This window comes from Adiantum capillus-veneris, chromosome 17, assembly GCF_014529385.1.
Source record: "Adiantum capillus-veneris isolate H3 chromosome 17, ASM1452938v2, whole genome shotgun sequence".
Lineage (NCBI taxonomy): Eukaryota > Viridiplantae > Streptophyta > Polypodiopsida > Polypodiales > Pteridaceae > Adiantum > Adiantum capillus-veneris.
Window position 1 is genome coordinate 63,567,793 of NC_140947.1, and position 19,795 is coordinate 63,587,587.

The 19,795-nt window shown below is 48.6% G+C and overlaps 2 protein-coding genes across 2 annotated transcripts in view; one reads left to right on the forward strand and one right to left on the reverse strand.

Annotated features, from left to right (window-relative positions):
- Positions 1 to 19,795, reverse strand: part of LOC147437380 (protein transport protein SEC24 C-like) — a 146,930-nt gene that overhangs the window by 12,719 nt on the left and 114,416 nt on the right. The window lies entirely within an intron of this gene.
- LOC147437381 (uncharacterized) lies at positions 1,270 to 2,875 on the forward strand. Its single transcript, XM_086486927.1, has one exon. The coding sequence runs from the start codon at positions 1,393 to 1,395 to the stop codon at positions 2,557 to 2,559; it is 1,167 nt and encodes a 388-aa protein (XP_086343053.1). The 5' UTR covers positions 1,270 to 1,392; the 3' UTR covers positions 2,560 to 2,875.

Below are 19,795 nucleotides of genomic sequence, written 5' to 3' on the forward strand. Positions count from 1 at the left end.
TCACACACCGCCAGGCTCAGCGCCAAATGCAGTCTCTCACCCGCCGTAAAAAGCGGGAATGGGAGGAGCAGCAATACTGGGACTTATATCACTTGCTCATGAGCCGAGATAGTGCAGAGGCATGGCGCCGCATCCGCGAGCGCAAGCCACCGACATCGATCGAGGACCCGGACACATGGTACCGCTATGCAAAGGACCTTTACCAGATACCAGGACAGCCGCCGATACCCCTGCCACAGGGACCACGGCCCACCACTTCGTCCTTCTTCACATTAGAGATGATAGCTCAAGCCATCCGGCATCTACAACATGGTAGAGCTCGAGACCAGACCGAGCTACAGGCCGAGCATCTGATTTATGGGAGAGAGACCTTGGCACCTTTCATAGCTCATCTCTTTAACCGCGCACTTGTGGAGGGATTTCCAGACTCGTGGACACAACATATCATTGTACCTATACACAAGTCTCGAGACACCATGGATCCCAACACATACAGGACTATTATGATTGGCCACATGTTGGCCAAGCTCTATGGCGCGGTTTTAGAGGAGGAGCTTAGCACCAGAGCAGAGGCAACAGGCATCCGAGCTGCAGGACAGGCTGGGTTCCGCCGCACATACTCTACCATCGATCATATCTTCACGCTACGCTGCTTGATCGACCAAGCACGAGTGAAGAAGAGGAGGCTTTACTGTTGCTTTGTGGACTTTCGCAAAGCATTTGATACAGTGCCACGTGAGCGACTCTTCAGGCGACCACTCTCACTTGGGCTTGAGGAGGACATGATATGGGGCATATATACACTTTATGAGAAGGTATGTGGGCGAGTACGATGTCCAGGAGGCACTACAGAGACCTTGTTTAGCACCATTGGTGTGAAACAAGGATGTCCACTCTCCCCTACACTCTTTGGGCTCTACATTGATGAGATAGTGGATTTTATTCAGCATAGAGGAGGTGATGGGGTGGAGATGGGTGGCACCACAGTCCATATACTATTATATGCCGATGATATTGTACTCATATCAGAGTCAGCAGAGGGGCTGCGTCAGCATCTACTTGGGCTTGATGACTTTTGTGCGCAGCGAGGGCTCTCAGTGAACCTTGGGAAAACCAAGGTTCTCATCTTTCATACATTAGCACAGATCAGACGAGAGAGCTCTTTCACAGCAGCAGGGGGCAGTATCGAGGTTGTAGGCTCATATGTCTACTTGGGGGTGACTTTTACCGCGGCATCAGGGGCCTTTTCCATGACACAGGCAGCCAGAGATAGACTGACCAGGGGGTACTCCGCACTCGCACATATGGAGAGACAGTGCCACCAGGCACACTTTCAGGAGCCCCGTACGAAGGGGTGGTTTTTTGACACTTTGGTTACACCGGCTCCTATGTATGGGGCACCCATATGGGGACCTAGCTTGGCAGACTCGATCTGGCCTTTTGATAGAGCGCCCACAAGTATTGATGATCTCCAGGATGATCCGCAGCAAGCCGTCCGTTCCACATGATATAGTCAGAGCAGAGCTAGCAGTCCCACCTATGCTAGTAGAGGCACTGTTTCAGACGGTTTGCTTGTTACATAGATTACAGAGTATGGATAGGGATCGCATTGCCTATCGAGCACTACAGGCATCACAGTCTATGGCACTGGCGGGAGATGCCTCTTCTTGGTATGCACAGACTAGCGAGTGGTTCACTAGACATGGGCTTGATATAGATCGACTACCACCCCTCCAGTATGACATCCATGCACCTACTTATACTCTCACTCATCAGGAGAGGAATAGGATCATCAGGCAGGAGATTTCGCATATTTACATTGAGAGGACATGGATCAGCCCCAGGCAGCCACTACCGACGAAAATGCTCCACTACCATGAGCATTTTCTCCAAATATCAGATCAGGGCTTCATAGACACCCCTCAGTATATGCAGCAATACATGCCACATCACCTACGGGTAGCCATCGGCCAGCTCCGAGTCTCATCACACCAGCTTGAGATTGAGCGGGGCAGAGCCAGAGGCATACCACAAGAGAACCGGACTTGCCCAGTGTGTCAGATAGAGGTGGAGACGGAGAAGCACTTCATGCTACGATGCCCAGCTTACTCAGAGCTTAGACAAAGATTTGGGATTGAGGGCACTCTCCAGACATGCATGAGGAGGAGAGACCAGACTCATGTGGGCCATTTCATCACAGGAGCACTCTACATACGTGAGGAGTCTACACGACCACGACCACATGACACTGGAGGTGTTCAGCAGACGATCACTCAGTTTTTCCAGAGAATGACTTCAGGGGATCCCACACCGCCGACGACGACTGGGCTGACACTCGAGCAGGCAGAGGCACAGCGAGCACGACGCCGACCCTGGGAGTCAGGATACCGACGGCCCCGTCTATACCAGCAGGATATACTGAAGATCCGTACACTTCATGAGCAGCAGCTGGAGAGCGCCCGCTCCACCACACATTGGAGCACCCACTTACATCGGGTTTTTCAGCCCCTCCCCCCCATGTACCACTTTTTATACCCATCACCCATTACACAGTACTAGCTAGCTCTGATACGGGTATGCCCTCACACTTTTACTTTCACTCAGCACGAGGTAGTCATTTTTTGCTGTGACAGAGCTACATCCACAGCCATATATTCATATGGTCAGTATCTGCGGTGCCAGAGCCATATATACCCATACCACCACACATTACCATCATACCACCACACTGCACATCCCGGTTCTAGATTAGCTTTCATTTCAGCATTTTATTTTCAGTATTTTCTTTTCCGGACACCCGGACTACCACTAGATGTACATTGATTTGTCTCATAGGCCGACTTCGGCCTTTAGAAGACGTAAATAAAGCTCTCTCTCTCTCTCTCTCTCTCTCTCTCTCTCTCTCTCTCTCTCTCTCTCTCTCTCTCTCTCTCTCTCTCTCTCTCTCTCTCTCTCTCTCTCTCTCTCTCTCTCTCTCTCTCTCTCTCTCTTTCTTTTTTGCCAACAATACCTCTCTCTAGTGCTCCACTTGCCCTCCGCGTTGAGCCCTAGGTGCATGCATGCACTGGCACATTGCTACCCATGCCCGTTCAATGGGCAGTACGCGGTAGGAGTTCGAGGAGATCTAGGGTGATAGATCGGAGATCCATTGGCTGCCCGTTCCCAAGAGGAGGCTTGCTCGCCATTGCAGACGAGATCATCACCCAATTCACCCTTTTCCGCTGCACCTTTGATAGGAAATTGTGGAAGGCTTGAGACCTGCCACATGGCAAGGGAGGAAATCCCACATTGGTAGGAGCAAGAGGGAAAATGGAGGGTATATATAGTGGAGTCTTAGAGAGGGTTGAAATTTTCAAAGCTCATAAGGAGATGGCTCTCTTGTATGCCGCATGGGAGGAGGACTCTTGGCCTTCTTGGTGCATGCACATGGGAGGTGGACTCTTGGTCTTCTGGTGGGCTCGTGGGTTTTGACTCCTTGGGGTATGCGAGTGGCGCCCTTACGACTCTTGGTCTTTATCAATTTAGCTTCTTTTTCTTTGGATTGCACCGTTTCAGCGCTTCGTCTTCAAAGGGGTGCGATTCTACCATTGGACAGGGTTACGGGAAGTACAAGCGCTTCATCTTCAAAGGTGTGCGATTTATACTAGGTTATGGGAAGTACGAGGGAAAGAATATGATTGTTTTGCTACAAACTGGTTTGGGTGTTTCTCAAGTGTGTATCATCATAATGTTTAAGGGTATTTAGGCTTTGCATTGGTTCTTCCGGCAGCCATGATACAGATTCTTGTACTCAATCTATTTAATTGATCAAATAAACTTTGGGTTTCTCATCTTCTACATCTCTCTCTCATGTTCCAACTTCTCTAGCTTAACTCTTCTCACAGCCAAAGGCCCAGTGCCTACCCGGTCTCCTCTTGAACAAAAAATAGTCCCACAGGGCGCATCTGTCTCTATTTATCTTTTTTGTTTGATTTCTTTTCTTTTAGCCAGAGGCATTTTTTTTAACAGTTATGGCATCTCTCTGGATTCGTGCAGTCAATCTTAGTTTCTCCCAAGGACAGGTGGTAGGGAGTGGGGGTTGTTTTGTGGATGTGCTCGGCCAATGTGAGGCAGTTTTCTCATGTAGGGATATGTATAGCCATGTTTAGCTAAGGATTTTGGCTTTGTTCCATGGCCATGTAGGTTCCTGTTGCCTTTGGGCATAGGCATTTTTCTGAGTTGTTCCCCTGTTCCCATCCCTTTTCTGGCTGTTCTCCCTATTGAGGGGTTTTTCCCTAGTCATGGGAGCTGGAGTGGGTCGGAAGCTGATGTCTGGGGCCTATACATAAGCCCTTAGGAGAGTTGTTTTTCTGCATGCAATTTAGCCCCGCAAGGGGGCGCCCTCCTTGGGGCACCACTTGGAGGCCGGCAGGCAGAATGCAGGAGGGGGGCCAGCCTAGCGTTTTTGGGCAGCGGCCAGCCTTCCACACCAGTATTTTGGGCAGCCAGCCATGAGTGGCAGATTGGAGACACATAGCAGGAGGGTCAGCCAGTCATATATTCGGCGGTCCTTCGACATCTGCTGAAATCAGGTCTCCATGTACCCGGAGCAGCTGTCCTAGATCCAATGATCCTAAGGGTATGTCTTCCTTTGCCACGAGGAGATCTAGACTCGTGCTTGCTTAGTGGTTTCCCAGTTGTTTCCATTGGTCTCATGTGCAGGAGCAGTTGACAATGTTAGTAGCACTCGCAGTCATGTGTACCTCGGGTCTATCCATTGGGGCATGTTAGATCTATGCCGGACCACCCTTGGTCACTTGTATGAGCAGCTTGTTATCAACATCGAGAGCCTTTCCTAGATCTCTCTCTCTCTCTCTCTCTCTCTCTCTCTCTCTCTCTCTCTCTCTCTCTCTCTCTCTCCGTGTATGTGTAGCAGGCTACAGTGTCACTTTCATAGGACACACAGTTAGTACAGTTGGTCTGGTCTAGTTCACACGGGACGGACTCTCTGGGCTGGGCAGTGACACGTGGCAGGGATACGGATGGTGGTCTAGTGGACATCGTGGCCAGGTCACCACCAGCACTCAGTTTGGGATAGACTTAGATGGCTGACATTTATCAGTCGTTGGTGGCTCTTTATGGTTGTACATATGAGTAGTAGCTGTTGAGTCATGATTCATCTTCTTCATATATGGTCTAGCGTCATCGTCTAGAGTAGCGAGTCTATACACACAGCACGTCTGCACTATCCCTGCACATCTGAGCCTCGACACCCCCATTGTACTTGTGAGTTCTGGGCTGGAGCTGAGTGTCCTGCCGCGCCAAAGTTATCGGTTCTTTGAGATAGTCAAGTCCATATGTTCTGGTCTGCTGCTGTGTCTCTGTGTTGATCAACTGTTATATATTGTTTCCTTTGTTTTCGTTCTATTTTGAGTGAGATGTCACGCATATTGCAATGAGGAGCACCCTCAGTAGAGAGCACGACACACTATCCGCGCTATAGGTGCTCTCATTTTTGGCACGCCCGGTGGGACCTCAACTGAAGTCTTCACTCTCTGTTGAGGTACAAATCGAGGAGCTAGCTGGGTTTTACCTAGCCTCGCCTACTTCATCTGGCCAGTGCAGCCTGCTGGTCTGGTCCAGTTTCACCCTAGACAGCTTACTCTAGCTGACCTAGTCTCTCGCCGTGCTGGTCTGGTCCTCTCTCGCCCTAGTCCAACCAAGCTCTCGTCTTGGTCTAGTCCTTCCTCGTCCCTGGTCCAGCGAGGTGGTCTAGTCACTTGCCTTGTTCTAGTAGAGTCTAGACTTGTGGTCAGCTAGTTAAAAGTCTTCTTGCTCAAAGCTTGGTTGGGTTTGTGGTCACTGCATGACACATACAAGGCGGTCATTAGAGCGTCAAAGCGCACTATTGAGTCCTCTGAAGTACTACAACAGAAGACGTCAACCCTTGGTACCTAGTAGAAGTCCACCAACCTCATCACCCATCACTCCACATGCGGCATCATCCATTCCTCCATCCGGTTCTACATCTTCCAGGTCACCTTCCCCAGTAAAGCTCTCTCCCATTTTGTTACAGTAAGCTATTGAGCAACGGACTCCTGAGCAAGCGGCCATGGAGGCGTTGACCAGTGTTTTGGCCAAGGTAAACATCAAGTTTCCTACTTTCAAGGGACTCTCCTCAGAAGATGCAGACGACCATGCAAGGAGGTTTGTATCTCTCTGTAGAGGTCGTAGAGAAGATGCTTATTTGGTGATGTTTCCATCCACATTGGATGGTTTAGCAGACAAGTGGTACAGTCAGTTTGCAGAGAAGCACTTTTCAACTTGGGCAGCTTTAAGACAACAGTTTTGTGAAGCTTTTAGACCAGGGGACTTCCAAGAAAGGGTTTTGGATGAGTTGGCTAACATGATGCTTCAGCCCAAAGAGACTTTTGCAGAACTCATGACCCGAACAAAGTCTCTGATCGCCAAGCTTCCTCAACCACCAGGTGAGTTCATGGTAAGAAATGGATAGAGAAGGTTCTTCCAAAGACTTCTCTACAAAAACTGAGAGAGAATCTCCGACCTGATGCCACCTTGGAGGAGTTTGTTGCGGCTGCTACTAGGGTAGGGGGCAAAGAAGCTGTTTACCGATGCTTCTCAGGTAGAGACTGCCTTTGTACTCTTGGAGAGTCCATCTGACCCTTTGACTTCTTTACGTAGGGAACTTGAAGCCCTAAAACTACAACGCGCTCTTCAAGAGGAGAAATCAATCTCTCTTAGACAGGAGAAGCCCACACATCACGATGCTTTGGATCAAATCAAGAGAGAGCTAGAAGAGCTTAGGTCTCAGCAGGAGACTAAGGCTATGGTATGGTGCAGCTCATGTCACTCTCCAGGACACCCTTCACAGGACTGTCCCCTTCGTGCTTATTGCCATTTCTGCGAAAAGCCTGGGCATGAAGACAAGGATTGTTACTATATCAAGGGATTACGGCAAATACAACAAAGTCTAGGTCCTTCTCTCCTACAAGGGCTAGCACCACCATCCAATATGGTTTCCCTCTATGGCCATTCAAATTACATGCCACCTTTGCTCAATACCCCTACTGTCCAAGGTATATCAGGTACTTTTCCGTCTCAAAGTTTTTATCATACTCATGCTCCCTCAGCCCCTCAGAGTTTCTACACCTGAGCTTCCAACTCCATGCAACAAGAACAGAGACCACCTCATCCCCCGTTTCGTCCAGCAAATCGGCCCATCTTATGCTACAGATGTGGAGAATATGGGCATTACCAAAGCAAGTGTCCTTTACCTGAAGGGTCTCCTCCTTGCTGTCATTGTCCGCAGTCTAAAGACCACTACAGTAAGAATTGTCCCAAGCAAAGGGCATCCTCATCTTCAAGCCCAACTCAAAACCAACAAGAATTCACATTTCTGAAGATTAATCTGACCACAGTGAACACCACCCCTCAGCCATCACCTGCTACTCATACACTTCAGCCAAAACAAGTAAGGAAGCCCGCTGGCATACTCCCTCGGGCACAAAGAGCAGCTCAAGGTCTCAGCTTCCCAATAGGTCCATCTCGTCCATCTCCACTTCCACAACTTGGAAAAACTGACAAGCCCTTCATTGGTGCTAAGAGTAGGCCAGTCTCTATGCTTTCGGACATTGATGGAGCCTTCTTAGAAGCAGTGGCTGACTAGGAACAGGTCAGAGTTCTAGAGGAAGCCTAGATTGAAGGAGCTAAGCCCACAGTGGAAGCAATTTTGAAGAACACCTTTCAACAAGCAAGTGTCCCTTTATGAGATGCTCCGGCTAGATGCAACCCTCAGAAGTGACGCCCTCTCAGTCATTCAGTCTCTATACCCGGGTACGAGCCTAGTGGCGGGCACCTCCCTGTATGGCCCGCAGAGCCTTACATGATTTCTTATCCAGCTCCTCCCCTCACCGACTACAAAAGTCCTTGTCTCAGTGGGCATCATTTCTCAGGCATCATAGTGGATGGTGGATCCGAGATCAATCTGATGCCAGAGTTTACTATGTTGGCTTTAGGTCTGCAGCCTACCCGTCCCGCTCCATTCACTGTTACATTGACTGACCAGAGGACAGTCTATCCAGTCGGCATAGTAGATAAGGTGCCTTTTAAGGTACAAGACTTCATATTTAGCTTGGATTTTGTGGTGGTCGGTCTTCCCAAGGAAGAGGGAGGATTTCCTTTGCTTATTGGTAGACCACGGTTGCGGCATACTAAGGCACTTCATGATTGGGGAAACGACACCATGTGGATACATACTCCTGGCTCCCCCATGCAACCAATTTGACTCGAGGGAGGTATGGACCCAATGGTTCATCACAGACCGTTGTCAGTACAGTCCAACCCTGACCCCGAGCAGCCTATCTCACCTGACGGGTTTGATGAAGACCTGCTGTAGTGTTTGGAAGCTACCACATCGATGCCGTGCTATGTGGTCTCTATTCAAGCATCACACCCTGTAACACACTCTCTCCCGGCTCCTCAGGCTGACACCTGTGACCCAAGTCCTACAACAGAAAGTGTGACAGTCAAAGAAGCAAGAGTGTTAGTCCCTGATGACCATGATTCAAGTGTTCCTCTGATAGAAGTCGTCGGCCTTGGTGAACCTATAACACATCACCGAAGGGGGAAGAAATCTCCTATGCATGAGTTCGTCAATGTTCCACCTCTTCCTCTAATCTCTTCGGGGTCTGACGCCCTGCCCACTCAAAAGCACTTTGCTGTTACCCTTCGAGGAGCTTCCACCAGGATGGTTACAAGAGAAATATGCGGAGTTTCCAATCGATCAAACACCAGCCCATGATGTCTCAAAGCTCCAAGAGGCAGCTCACTCTTCATCTTCTGAGGCACCGTCTCCAGCTACACCTCCTAACCCGGTCAAAGAAGTCAACCTGGGCGACCTTGACAACCCTCAGCATGTCCTCTTAGCAGCTTGGTTATGGGAGCATGTGGCGTTACTCGATCGGGTAGTCTCTTTTATACACACTTTTAAATATGTTTTTGCTTGGTCCTACAAGGATTTGAAAGGGATTCCACCAGAATCGGGTGTTCATACTATCACTCTGGTTGAGGGGGCTAAGCCTGTCAGAGGCCAAGCTTACAAGCTCAACCCAAAGTATGCAGAGGCTGTCAAGTAAGATCTAGAAAAAATGCAAGAGGCAGGGATCATTGTACCTGTGGAGCACTCTAAGTGGTTATCACCCATGGTGATAGCGCCTAAGAAGCAGTCCAATAAAATCCGTGTGTACGTAGATTACCGCGCTCTGAACAAAGTAACTATCCCAAATGGTTTTCCCACACCTTTCACTGAGCGTGTGCTAGAAGATGTAGCAGGGCATGTATTGTACAGTTTCATGGATGGGTTCAGTGGATACAATCAATTGGGCATCCATCCAGGTGATCAAATTAAAACGGCTTCTGTGACTCCCTAGGGTATTTTTATCTACACTAGAATGTCGTTTGGATTGAAAAACGCTCCACCTTCCTTCAATCGAGCAGTATATCTCATATTCTATCCTTTGCTTACGGATCATCTTCGCATCTTCATGGATAATTTTTCAACTTTCTCGAGTGCTCAGTGTTCAACCCCAGTGGAAAATCTAGAGGAGCACCTCGCTCAGCTCTCTGCTGTCTTTCTGAGGTGCAGGGAGGTACGCCTGAAGCTCAAATCCGAACAAATGTCATTTTTTGATCACTGAAGGTACACTTCTAGGCCATGTAGTGTCTGCTGAAGGTTTAGCGTCCGACCCAGAGAAGATAGTAGAAATCTTGAAGTTACCACCTTCCATCAACCCAAAAGGTGTGCAGAGCTTTGTAGGCCAGACAGGCTATCATCGCCGATTTATACGCATGTATGGACAGGTGGCTCAACCACTGAATTGACTCACCAGTGCTATTGTTCCCTTTCAATGGTCCAAACCTGAGGCTGAAGCATTTGCATACCTCAAAAAACGCCTAACTGAAGCGCCTATTCTAGTGGCTCCCGATTGGTCTCTTCCTTTCATGTGCATATTGATGCTAGTCAACTGGCTGTGGGTGCTGTGTTGATTCAACCTAGTAAGGAGTACAACTTGGATCGCCTTATTCACTATGCAAGTCGCCTGCTCACCAAGGCAGAGCGCAACTATAGCACCACAGAAAGGGAAGGTTTGGCTATTGTGTACGCTTTACAAAAATTTCGCCATTATTTATTAGGAGTCCACTTCACAATTATTATTGATCATCATGCCCGCTTAATAAGCAGCAAGTTGCAGGTCGAGTATGGAGATGGCTACTCTTATTTCAAGAGTTTAATTTCGAAGTGGTACTCAAGTCCGGCAAACATCATGTCCTTGCTGACCACCTCTCTCGCATTCACAGGTGAAGAAGCAACAGATGTTGCAGATGACTTTCCTGATAGCAGTCTCTTTAAGGTGGATACCACTCCGGAGTGGTATGATGATGTATTGCGTTTGCTATCTACTGGCTTGTACCCAGACAATGCGTCTCCACTGCAAAAGAGAAGATTGCTTTTAAAGTCGAGGCCAGTCACTCTAATTGGAGGCCAGCTCTACAAGTCTGGACCAGATGGTGTTCTGAGATGGTGTGTCTCCCCTCATGAAGTTGAGAATATTCTGGAGGATGCCCACAGTGGTCCCACTGGTGGCCATTACCTGGTCACATTACCGCCCAGAAGATTCTACAGAGTGGTCTATGGTGGCCCTACGTTTTCCGGGATGCAATTGCCTATGTGAAAGTATGTGATGTGTGTCAGCGTTGTGGGCCTAAACCAAGCAAGCAGTCCAACCGTCGTCTGCAGGTCTCTATGGCATGGCTGCCCTTTGAGAGATGGGGCATAGATTTTCTGGGTCCAATTGCTCCCCCAGCCCAGCCACGTAACTGGAAGACCTGCTGGTGGCTATAGATTATGCAACCAAGTGGGCAGAGGTACAGGCAACAACTGATTGCACTGGCAATATTGTAGCCAAGTTTCTATATGAAAATATTTTGTGCAGGTTTGGATGTCCCCTGGAGATCACCAGTGATAGGGGCAGTCACTTTGTTAATGAAATGATTTCAACCTTGCTCGCCAACTACAAGATTTTTCACTGTAAGTCTTGTTCCTATTACCCTAGAGAAAATGGGCAGGCCAAGAGCACCAATAAGGTTCTGATAGCCCTTCTGAGGAAAGCCTGTCATCTACATCCGGCGTCGTGGGCTCAAGCTATCCAAGGCACTCTTTGGGCTTACCGCACTTCTTTCAAAGCCACGACCAACCACACCCCATTTCAGTTATCCTTCGGTTTGGAAGCAATAGCACCCTTTGAATTCAACTCAGGATCTCCACAGGTAGACAGTCTCGATGCCAATGGGGTTTTGGGGTCTGCCTTTGTTTCTCGTCTCGCCCTATTGGATGAAAGCTGTCATTTGGCTTATCAGGCTCTTGAAGTGGAGCAGCTTCGTCGCAAGGCATGGCATGATCGCCATCTCAGAAAGCCAAAAATTATGCAAGGATCATTGGTGCTACTGTATCAAGCTAGATATCAGAAAAAAGCAAAGAAGTTGGTTCCAGCTTGGCAAGGTCCATTCATGGTACAGAAAATTTTGTCACAAGGAGCGATCCAGCTTGTAACTTTGGACGGTGTTCCCTTGCCGTTGGTAAATGGCTCCAGAATCAAGTGCTATTATCCCTCTGAGTAAACAGTCGGCAGCCGTTTCGCCACCTGTCATTGTTATGCCTATAAGTGTAGGTTCCTAAATCTCCCATCTCTTTCTATCCATTACCTTTCTACCAGAGCTAGTGTTATGTTAATGTCTCTGCACATTCTCACAGTCTCTGTTATGCCTTCTCAGTCTCTCCTATGCTTGTAGGAGTCTCCACATTTCCTCCTACGGTTCTCTACACTCTGTAATTGGGGTACTTGTTTCGTCTTGAACTTCTTTGAAATCCAATCACTCTTTCTATAATGCTTTCTATCATCTATATTGTTTGACGCTTTTATTAGGGTCTCTCTAGTTGAACTCCTCGGCTAAATCTTATCGTCTCCTCTTGTGATAGTTTTTTATGAAGTAAACTCCTCTTCATCGTTCTCTTCTTCTAGTGTAACACACTTGGGGCATTAGGAGACTTTTCTAAGTTCCCACTCTTCTTCCAGTAGCACGAATTGTCTGTCTCTAGTTTCCTAAATTGCCTTGCAATTCCTACATAAACCTTCACTGCCCCTAACCCCCCCTACTTCCTCCTAGGCCTAACTGCCCTCGCCTCATATCTCCCCTCCCCTCGTCCCCTCTTTACTATCGCCCCTACCCTAATTCCCCTCGCCCATCACCACCCTTCCCTCGACCTATCTCCTCTCCCCTCATCCCCTCTCTACTCTAGCCCCTACCCTAATCCCCCTCGCCCCTACCCTCATCCCCTCTCTTCTCTCACCTCTACTCTCATCCCCCTCGTCCCCTCTCTTCCCTCGTCCCCTGCCCTCATCCCCTCGCCCCTCACCACCCCTCCCTCGCCCCTATTTCCCCTCCCCTCGCCCCTCACCACCCCTCCCTCGCCCTATCTCCCCTTCCCTCGTCCCTACCCAATCCCCTCGCCCCCTCCCTCCCCTCGCCCCTACCTAATCCCCATCGCCCCTATCTCCCCTCCTCTCGTCCCTCAGCAGTCCTCTTGTACCTCACCAGTCTGCTCGCCCTCTCGTCCCCTCCACTTATCCCTCGTCCCTACCCAGTCCCTCGCCTCTCCATACACTCTGTCGCCCCTACCCTCGCTCTACTTGCTATCCTGACACCCATCTTCATCTTGATTATCCTCTGTCTCAACCCATCAGTGTCTGTCTCGTCTTGTTCTCTCCATTGACTGGACTACCTCCAACTATCTCACGCCCTACTCACGATGGCGGGTACAAGCAGGCAATCTCAGCAATCTCGGAAGAAAACCTTGTCTCGACAGAGACCCATTGAAACATCTCGAACTTCTTCCGAGGAAGAAGACGTCGAAACCTCCAGCCATGGCCTCACCAATCTATCCTCCACTCATCATAGTGATGAGAGTTACAAAGCGTCTGACTCCGACTCTCAGACTTCTAGCCAACAGGAAGATGATGTGAGACAAAAAGAAGAAGGCCAACACTCAGGTGCTCAGCCATCAAATCCCTAGGCCTCCTTCCAAAACTCAAACCAAATTTACTTTGAACTTCCATCTGCAGCAACCTCATCCGTCTCTTCAAGAAGTGATATCAAAAGATCAGCTACAAACGCTAGGTCTATCAGCATTAGCAGAGGCCGATCTCCCTACTGATTATCCCATGGATATGGTGCACGAGGTTCTCAAGCTTTTTCCCAAAGTAAGAGGACACCCACTGACGGCTACACGCATTGGTCATGCTTTGGGGATGACAAACTTTCCTTCAATAAAACCGGCTACAAGAACCTACTCACAACTTTCGAAAGATGCGACCATTCAAGCATGCAAAGAGCTACTTAGTGCTGGTCACACTGACTATGCAAGAAATAAAAAGCTCTGAGCCATTTTCAAGTACTACTCTCTGGTCAGAGCTGCTAGAGTAAGCAAGGGCAAATGGACGTGCCTACTATGTTCTCTCACTGCAATGGCCTATACTGCCTCATCAACACCATCCCGTGTGGCTTTCATCAAATTCTATTTACCTCCTTACAGTCGCGGGCAAAAAGATTCAGAGCTCAGGTGCAATCTGTGCAATCTAGCTTTCAGTGCTTTGCAGATCCCATGTTGGCCTGGGTCATTAACATACATGTTAGCCCCATGGATGTGGATACGGATATACTCCTGCTTCGATGGTATGTTCAGGCGCTGCAGATCACACTATGCATGTCACAGCTGTGGCTTCTATAGTGTGTGCCTCTCTCTACTGCTGCTATTTTTACTCCTACCAAAGTGACTAGCTCCCAAGCCGCGGTTGGAGTTGATTCTTCTCCTATGCCTAGTCCTGCTACAGCAACTCCACCCGTCTCTACTCCACCAGAGAGACATGCTCCCAGTCCACCACGAGCAGTGTCACTTGCCACCCCAGTGCCACTTGCCATCCCTCTCTCACCGGACACTGTTATGAGATCTTACACAGTTTCGGACTCTGCATCATTTTTTCGCCTATCTGAGGATATATTGCAGGGGTCCAAGGAGGCCATTGCTACCATTGAGCTTGGAGCACAACGGTTGGCAGCTACACACCAGCGTCGCGCAGCTATGGAGGGATCTCTACGAGTCGCTAAGAGCGCCATCGTCGATCGGGATGCTACTATTTTGGCACTACAACAGGCCTTGAAGTTAAAATCTCAAATGATTAATGAGCTTCAAGCTCAGGTACAAGGATTTAGAGAACTGCTTCTACATGAAAATAGGGCTACCCAGCCTACGATGATGGGTGTGGGGTATGGATGGACTGGATCAGGTACACCAATGCAGAATGCAACAACAGCTCCTTCTCAGCAATTTATGGGACTCTACCCACAACCTCCAGTTCATTACTACAATCGACAGTATCCTCAGGGGTTTCAATCGTCACCATTGCCTCAAGCGCAGAACGTTCCTTGTTGCAAAGGTATTGCTGGTGCACACCGCTATGGCTGTGTTACTCGACGTCCTCACTACACTACAGGACAGGTGCTACCCTCTGCCCAACAACAAGTGGCTGGCCCCTTTCCAGGCAGGCCAGTTACGCATAGGAGAGCCCACATACAGCAGGGTTCCACCATTGATTTGATGTCTCCACCTTCAGAGACTGATACTTCGGGTGGTGTGGCGACTAATCTTTCTCTTGGATGACTGCATGGCAGTTTTTTCACCATGGCAGTGCAGTGCACTAGTGGTTTATTTTGCAGTCTTACGATCTTTTAGCAGTTCCAGTTGTTTCTCTCACCGAGACGGTGAGCGGTCTTGTGGCGGGCAACCTGTAGCAAGCTACAGTTTCTTTCACAGGACACATAGTTAGTACAGTTGGTCTGGTTCACACTGGACAGACTCTTTGGACTGGGTAGTGACACGTGGCAGGCATACGGACGGTGGTCTAGTGGACATCGTTGCCAGGTCACCACCACCACTCAATTTGGGATAAACTCAGATGGCTGACATTTATGAGCCGTTGGTGGCTCTTTATGGTTGTACATATGAGTAGTAGCTGTTGGGTCATGATTATCATCTTCTTCATATATGGTCCAGCATCGTCGTCTAGAGGAGCGAGTCTATACACAACACGTCTGCACTATCCATGCACATCTCAGCCTCGACACTCCCGTTGTACCTATGAATTCTGGGCTGGAGTTGAGTACGCTACCACGCCAGAGTTATCAGTTCTTTGAGATAGTCGAGTCCATATGTTCTGGTTTGTTGCTGTGTCTCTGTGTTGATCAACTGTTATCCGTTGTTTCCTTTGTTTTCATTCTGTTTTGAGTGAGATGTCACGCACATTGCACTAAGGAGCACCCATTGTAGAGAGCACGACACACTATCCGTGCTACACTCTCTCTCTACCTCAATGATCTCTCTTCTCCACACGTGCCTTGTTTATGTATGTGGCATTGCAAGTATTCTAGATCGGAGTCAAGGTGTCCACCGGATCATGGGCCTGTTCTTGTCGTCATTGCATCTTCCGCTGCCACCTATGGCATGGTATCAAAGCCCTTGGTGACACGACCACCTTGGATGCTCGGATTTGGCTGACTTGGTAAAGTTTTGGGCTTGATTGAGAGAAGACGCTTGCTGTTTTTTTCTTCGTTTTTCTCCAATTTGGGTATGTGGAGGTTTTGGATCCTCATCTACGACTTTCTTGTCTTTACCCTTGTTTACCACGACCTCTCCACAGAGGGGAACCTGATGGAAGCGACAAGATGCGAGGCATTGCTCGATTGTTCCGGTTTTTCCAAACGGAGATTTGTGGCCATGCCTTCCCGCAAGAGGAGCACGGATGCGGTTCTAGAATCCAAAGGGGGAGCTAGTTATTTCCACTATTCTTCTTCAGGGAGTAGTGTTTCAACAGCAGTTTAATCTTCTTCAACACTTCTAAAGCAGGTTTCTATGGCTGTGTTTTCTTCGAGGTGTCTTTGTTGGAATTGTTGACAGAGTTATCTATCGGATGGGTAGTAGGTTGATGATTCAGTTGCACTTTGGTACCACATTGTGGATTATGGACGACAGAGGGGGGTTTCTTTCCTTCTTGAAGCAGAGGATGCTCTTTGATTTTCTCTTTTCCATCCAAGGAAGGAAGTTCCAGTTCCAACTTCAATTGACTCTTGTTCATCTCGTATGCAGCACTTCACGTGCATGTTCTAGTGCACGTGTTGGAGTCGGCTTTAAGAGGGGGTTATTTCCATCTCAAGAGCCACTTCTTGTTTGATCATCCAACAACACTTCTAAAGCAGGTTTCTATGGATGTGTTTTCTTCGAGGAGATGGATTAACAAATTTGCTGAGCCTTTAGCAAATGCGCGTCTTTCTTGGAATTGTCGACAAAGATATCTATCCGATGGGTAGTAGGTTGATGATTCAGTTGCACTTTTATACCGGATTGTGGATTTTGCACAGCCCCTAGGCAGTTCATGTACTCTTCCCTTGAGTATTGGTGTTATGTTGTGTAATGGATATTGATTGCATAGTTTAGTTGTGGGTATATTCTCTTCAGAACAAGTACAAAGGACAATATTGGTGAAGATTTTAAGGGAGCAAGTTACAACAGTGGTAGTATATGTGCTCTTTTAAGTTTGTATGGAGTTTGGCATATTGTATTGGATTGTACCTACACGTTTGACCTTGGCAAATGCACAGGATGGCGGACATTTGGTTTGATCTCAAGGAGTTCGCTTGAGTAGCTAGGTCCTTTTGGACCCCGACAGCTTCTTTAGCATACTAACCTTGGTCTACAAATTTTTGCCGAACATTTGTATATTAATTGCAGGTTGCACTTGCCAAAGCTCTAGATTGTTGCTAGAGATGTTGGAAGGCTTCTCTCTCCTCTAACCCTCCAAAACGTTTGACGCACAGATGCTATGTGGTGGAGATGCAATCTCTTGCTTGGAATGGGCCTCTCCGCCTTGGAGATTCTTTGGTGGAGTTTTCGGCCGCTCATACGCTAGGTGACCTATCTCAGCTGCAGCTTTCTTCTATAGTCCTCCATCAGTCCCTTGCCTCCAGCTCTTTCTGAAGCTCCCTCTCTTTCCCTGCATCATTGGTAGGCTTTCCACTATAATTTTGGAATCCTCTTATATCTCAAGGTGTTCTCCATTACCAGCTTGGTTGACTGTAATGTCTGTGGACCTTTGGGCTTTTTGTGACTTTGCTTCTGTAGCATAGAAGGGGTCCAAGCCCCACTATTCCTGAGAGAGAGAGAGAGAGAGAGAGAGAGAGAGAGAGAGAGAGAGAGAGAGAAGAACAAGAAGAAGAAGAGAATAGAATTTCAATGTCGTAGGAAACTATCCCAAGAGACCTTAAAAATCTATCCGATGACGAGAGTTGTGAACTCAAGACCTGTTATTCAAGAGAGAAAAGGCATAACCAATCTACCACACTTGGGTGATAGAAAGGTTATACCATTTTCCTCTCTTTATTAGCGCGCGCACACCACCCGAGAGAGAGAGAGAGAGAGAGAGAGAGAGAGAGAGAGAGAGAGAGAGAGAAATGAAATGAAATGTTATATTAAGGTCTTCAAAAGGCCATAGTGACCTATGAGACCAGAAAGTTACAAGGTGGTGGATCTGATACAAACTCAGAGTAACCTAATCAACAGTACAAAACAAAGATATATATTATTGGATTCTAGATAGGTCGATGTGAGCTAAGCCGAAAAACTAAGCAAAAATGGGCGGCTAGTTGGGATAGCTGAATCACAAAAGATCTAGCATCGGTCGTTCGCGGATCTCATCAATTTCCTCCATGGTTAGTAGTCTGACCAGGCGTCGTGCCTCCCTCGTCAGCGTGCTCTGAATCTTTTGACGTAGCCTCCGTCGATCCTGCGCAGTCGTGGACGCATGGATTTCCCCAGTTCAATCGCTCGGTCAATCAATGTGCCTCTGGTGTGAGACGGGGGGGGGGGGGGGGGAGCTCTGCTGTGGGAGTGGCTCTTGCGGCTGTCCCGTGTCTGCTCTGAAGAAGTCTGTAATCCATCTTTGAGACTGGTTAGCCTCGCCATTCATCCGGCTCTCTCTGTGTCTGCGCAACTCGAGCAAGAACAAACCTAGGCATCTTTGATCTTCGTATCTCATTACTCTTGAGAGTGGTCCAAAACCCTCTCTGAACAAGCAATGGAAGCGGCCTCGTATCTCGTAGTAGACGGGGCAGCGGCATGTATAATGCAGCTCTATCTCAGGTTCCATGTCACACAAGGGGCATGTCCTGGCCTCTGCTGGTACTCCGCTATATCTCCCGGTTTCAATCCGCAGCTGGTGAGAGGATGTGCGTAATTGGCCAATAGCACACCGCATCCCATGAGACAGGTGAGTATCCATGTATCTGGGTCTCATCACAAAACCATCCTCCGTAAGCTGGAGAAGGTGGTCTCTGTAGAAAGCCATCTTCGTGCCCAGTTCTTGTGCTGGTTGTATCCCTGTCCTCCTGGTGTCTAGCTGGGTCAGGTCTTGGCGGATGAGCTTGGTGATCTCTGACTGTGTAAGAATGAGAGATGGTGCATCCAATGCATACTGGAATGGTGGCAGCCTGTCTATGCTGAACCCATGCGCCTGAAACCATGATGTCATCTCCCCATACCAGCATGTTGTATCTCCTTGTATGGCTAACTGTCGGGAGGACTCAAGTGCCATGCGAGCATATCTGTCTCTGGGAAGTTCCCATGTGCGGTTTATGAAGGAGACTGATCTGGTGAGCGCCTCTACCACTAGTGGGGGGGCCGCCAGCTCTGCTCGGATAATGGCCCTTGGTACTGATGCCTTGGCTCTAATGAGCCGCGAGATCATAGAGACGAGAGGCTTCTCCATGTTCCCCCATCCGTCTGTGCGACCCGGCCTCCCGTGGTGATCCAATAAAGGTCCCCATATCTCACCCCATAGAGCAATGCTGAGGCCACCAAGGTGTCAAAGAGCCAGAGCTTCGTCCGGGGTTCCTAAAACTGAACCTGCGAACACATCCTCTCCAATCTACCCAATGCTGCGTGGGCTCTAGTCAGTCTGGTCTCTGCTGCTCTTTTGAGTGAGAATGTGGGTCCAGTAAAAACCACTCCAAGGTAAGTGTAAGCGTCTATGTACTCCAGAATCTCCTGGCCGTATGTGAATGTAGGTGCCGATCTCCTGATCCATTGTGGGGTGGTATTAAACACCATAACCTTGGTTTTACCAAGGTTGACAGACAAACCACTTTCGTGTGCAAACGTATGCAAAGCATCCAATTGGCGTTGCATTCCCTCTGGGGATTCGGAGATCAACACAATATCGTCCGCATATAACAAAAGTGGAATCCATGTCCCTGCCAACTGTGCACCTTTATCCCCGTCCCTGTCAATGTAGTCAGAAACCTCATCCACATACATACCGAAAAGAGTAGGAGAGAGCGGGCAACCCTGCTTCACCCCAATAGTGGAGTGAACCGGTATTGAGAGTCCCTCCGGGGTGCGTACATGCCCTACTACTGATCTGTATAATGCCATGATCCCCCAAATGAGCTCTGTGGGTACTCCCATTTCCTGTAATCTACGCATCAGTCTAGCTCTGGGTACCGTGTCGAAAGCTTTGCGGAAGTCCACAAAGCTACAATAGATCCGTCTCCCATGAGATCTGCCTTCCTCGATGATGGCCCTGAGTGTTAGGATATGGTCAAGAGTAGAGAAGCCTCTCCTGAATCCTGCCTA

What these genes read in the sequence shown, in the direction of transcription:
- LOC147437381 (XM_086486927.1), top strand. Translation starts at nt 1,393, where the DNA reads ATGGGGCACCCATATGGGGACCTAGCTTGGCAGACTCGATCTGGCCTT.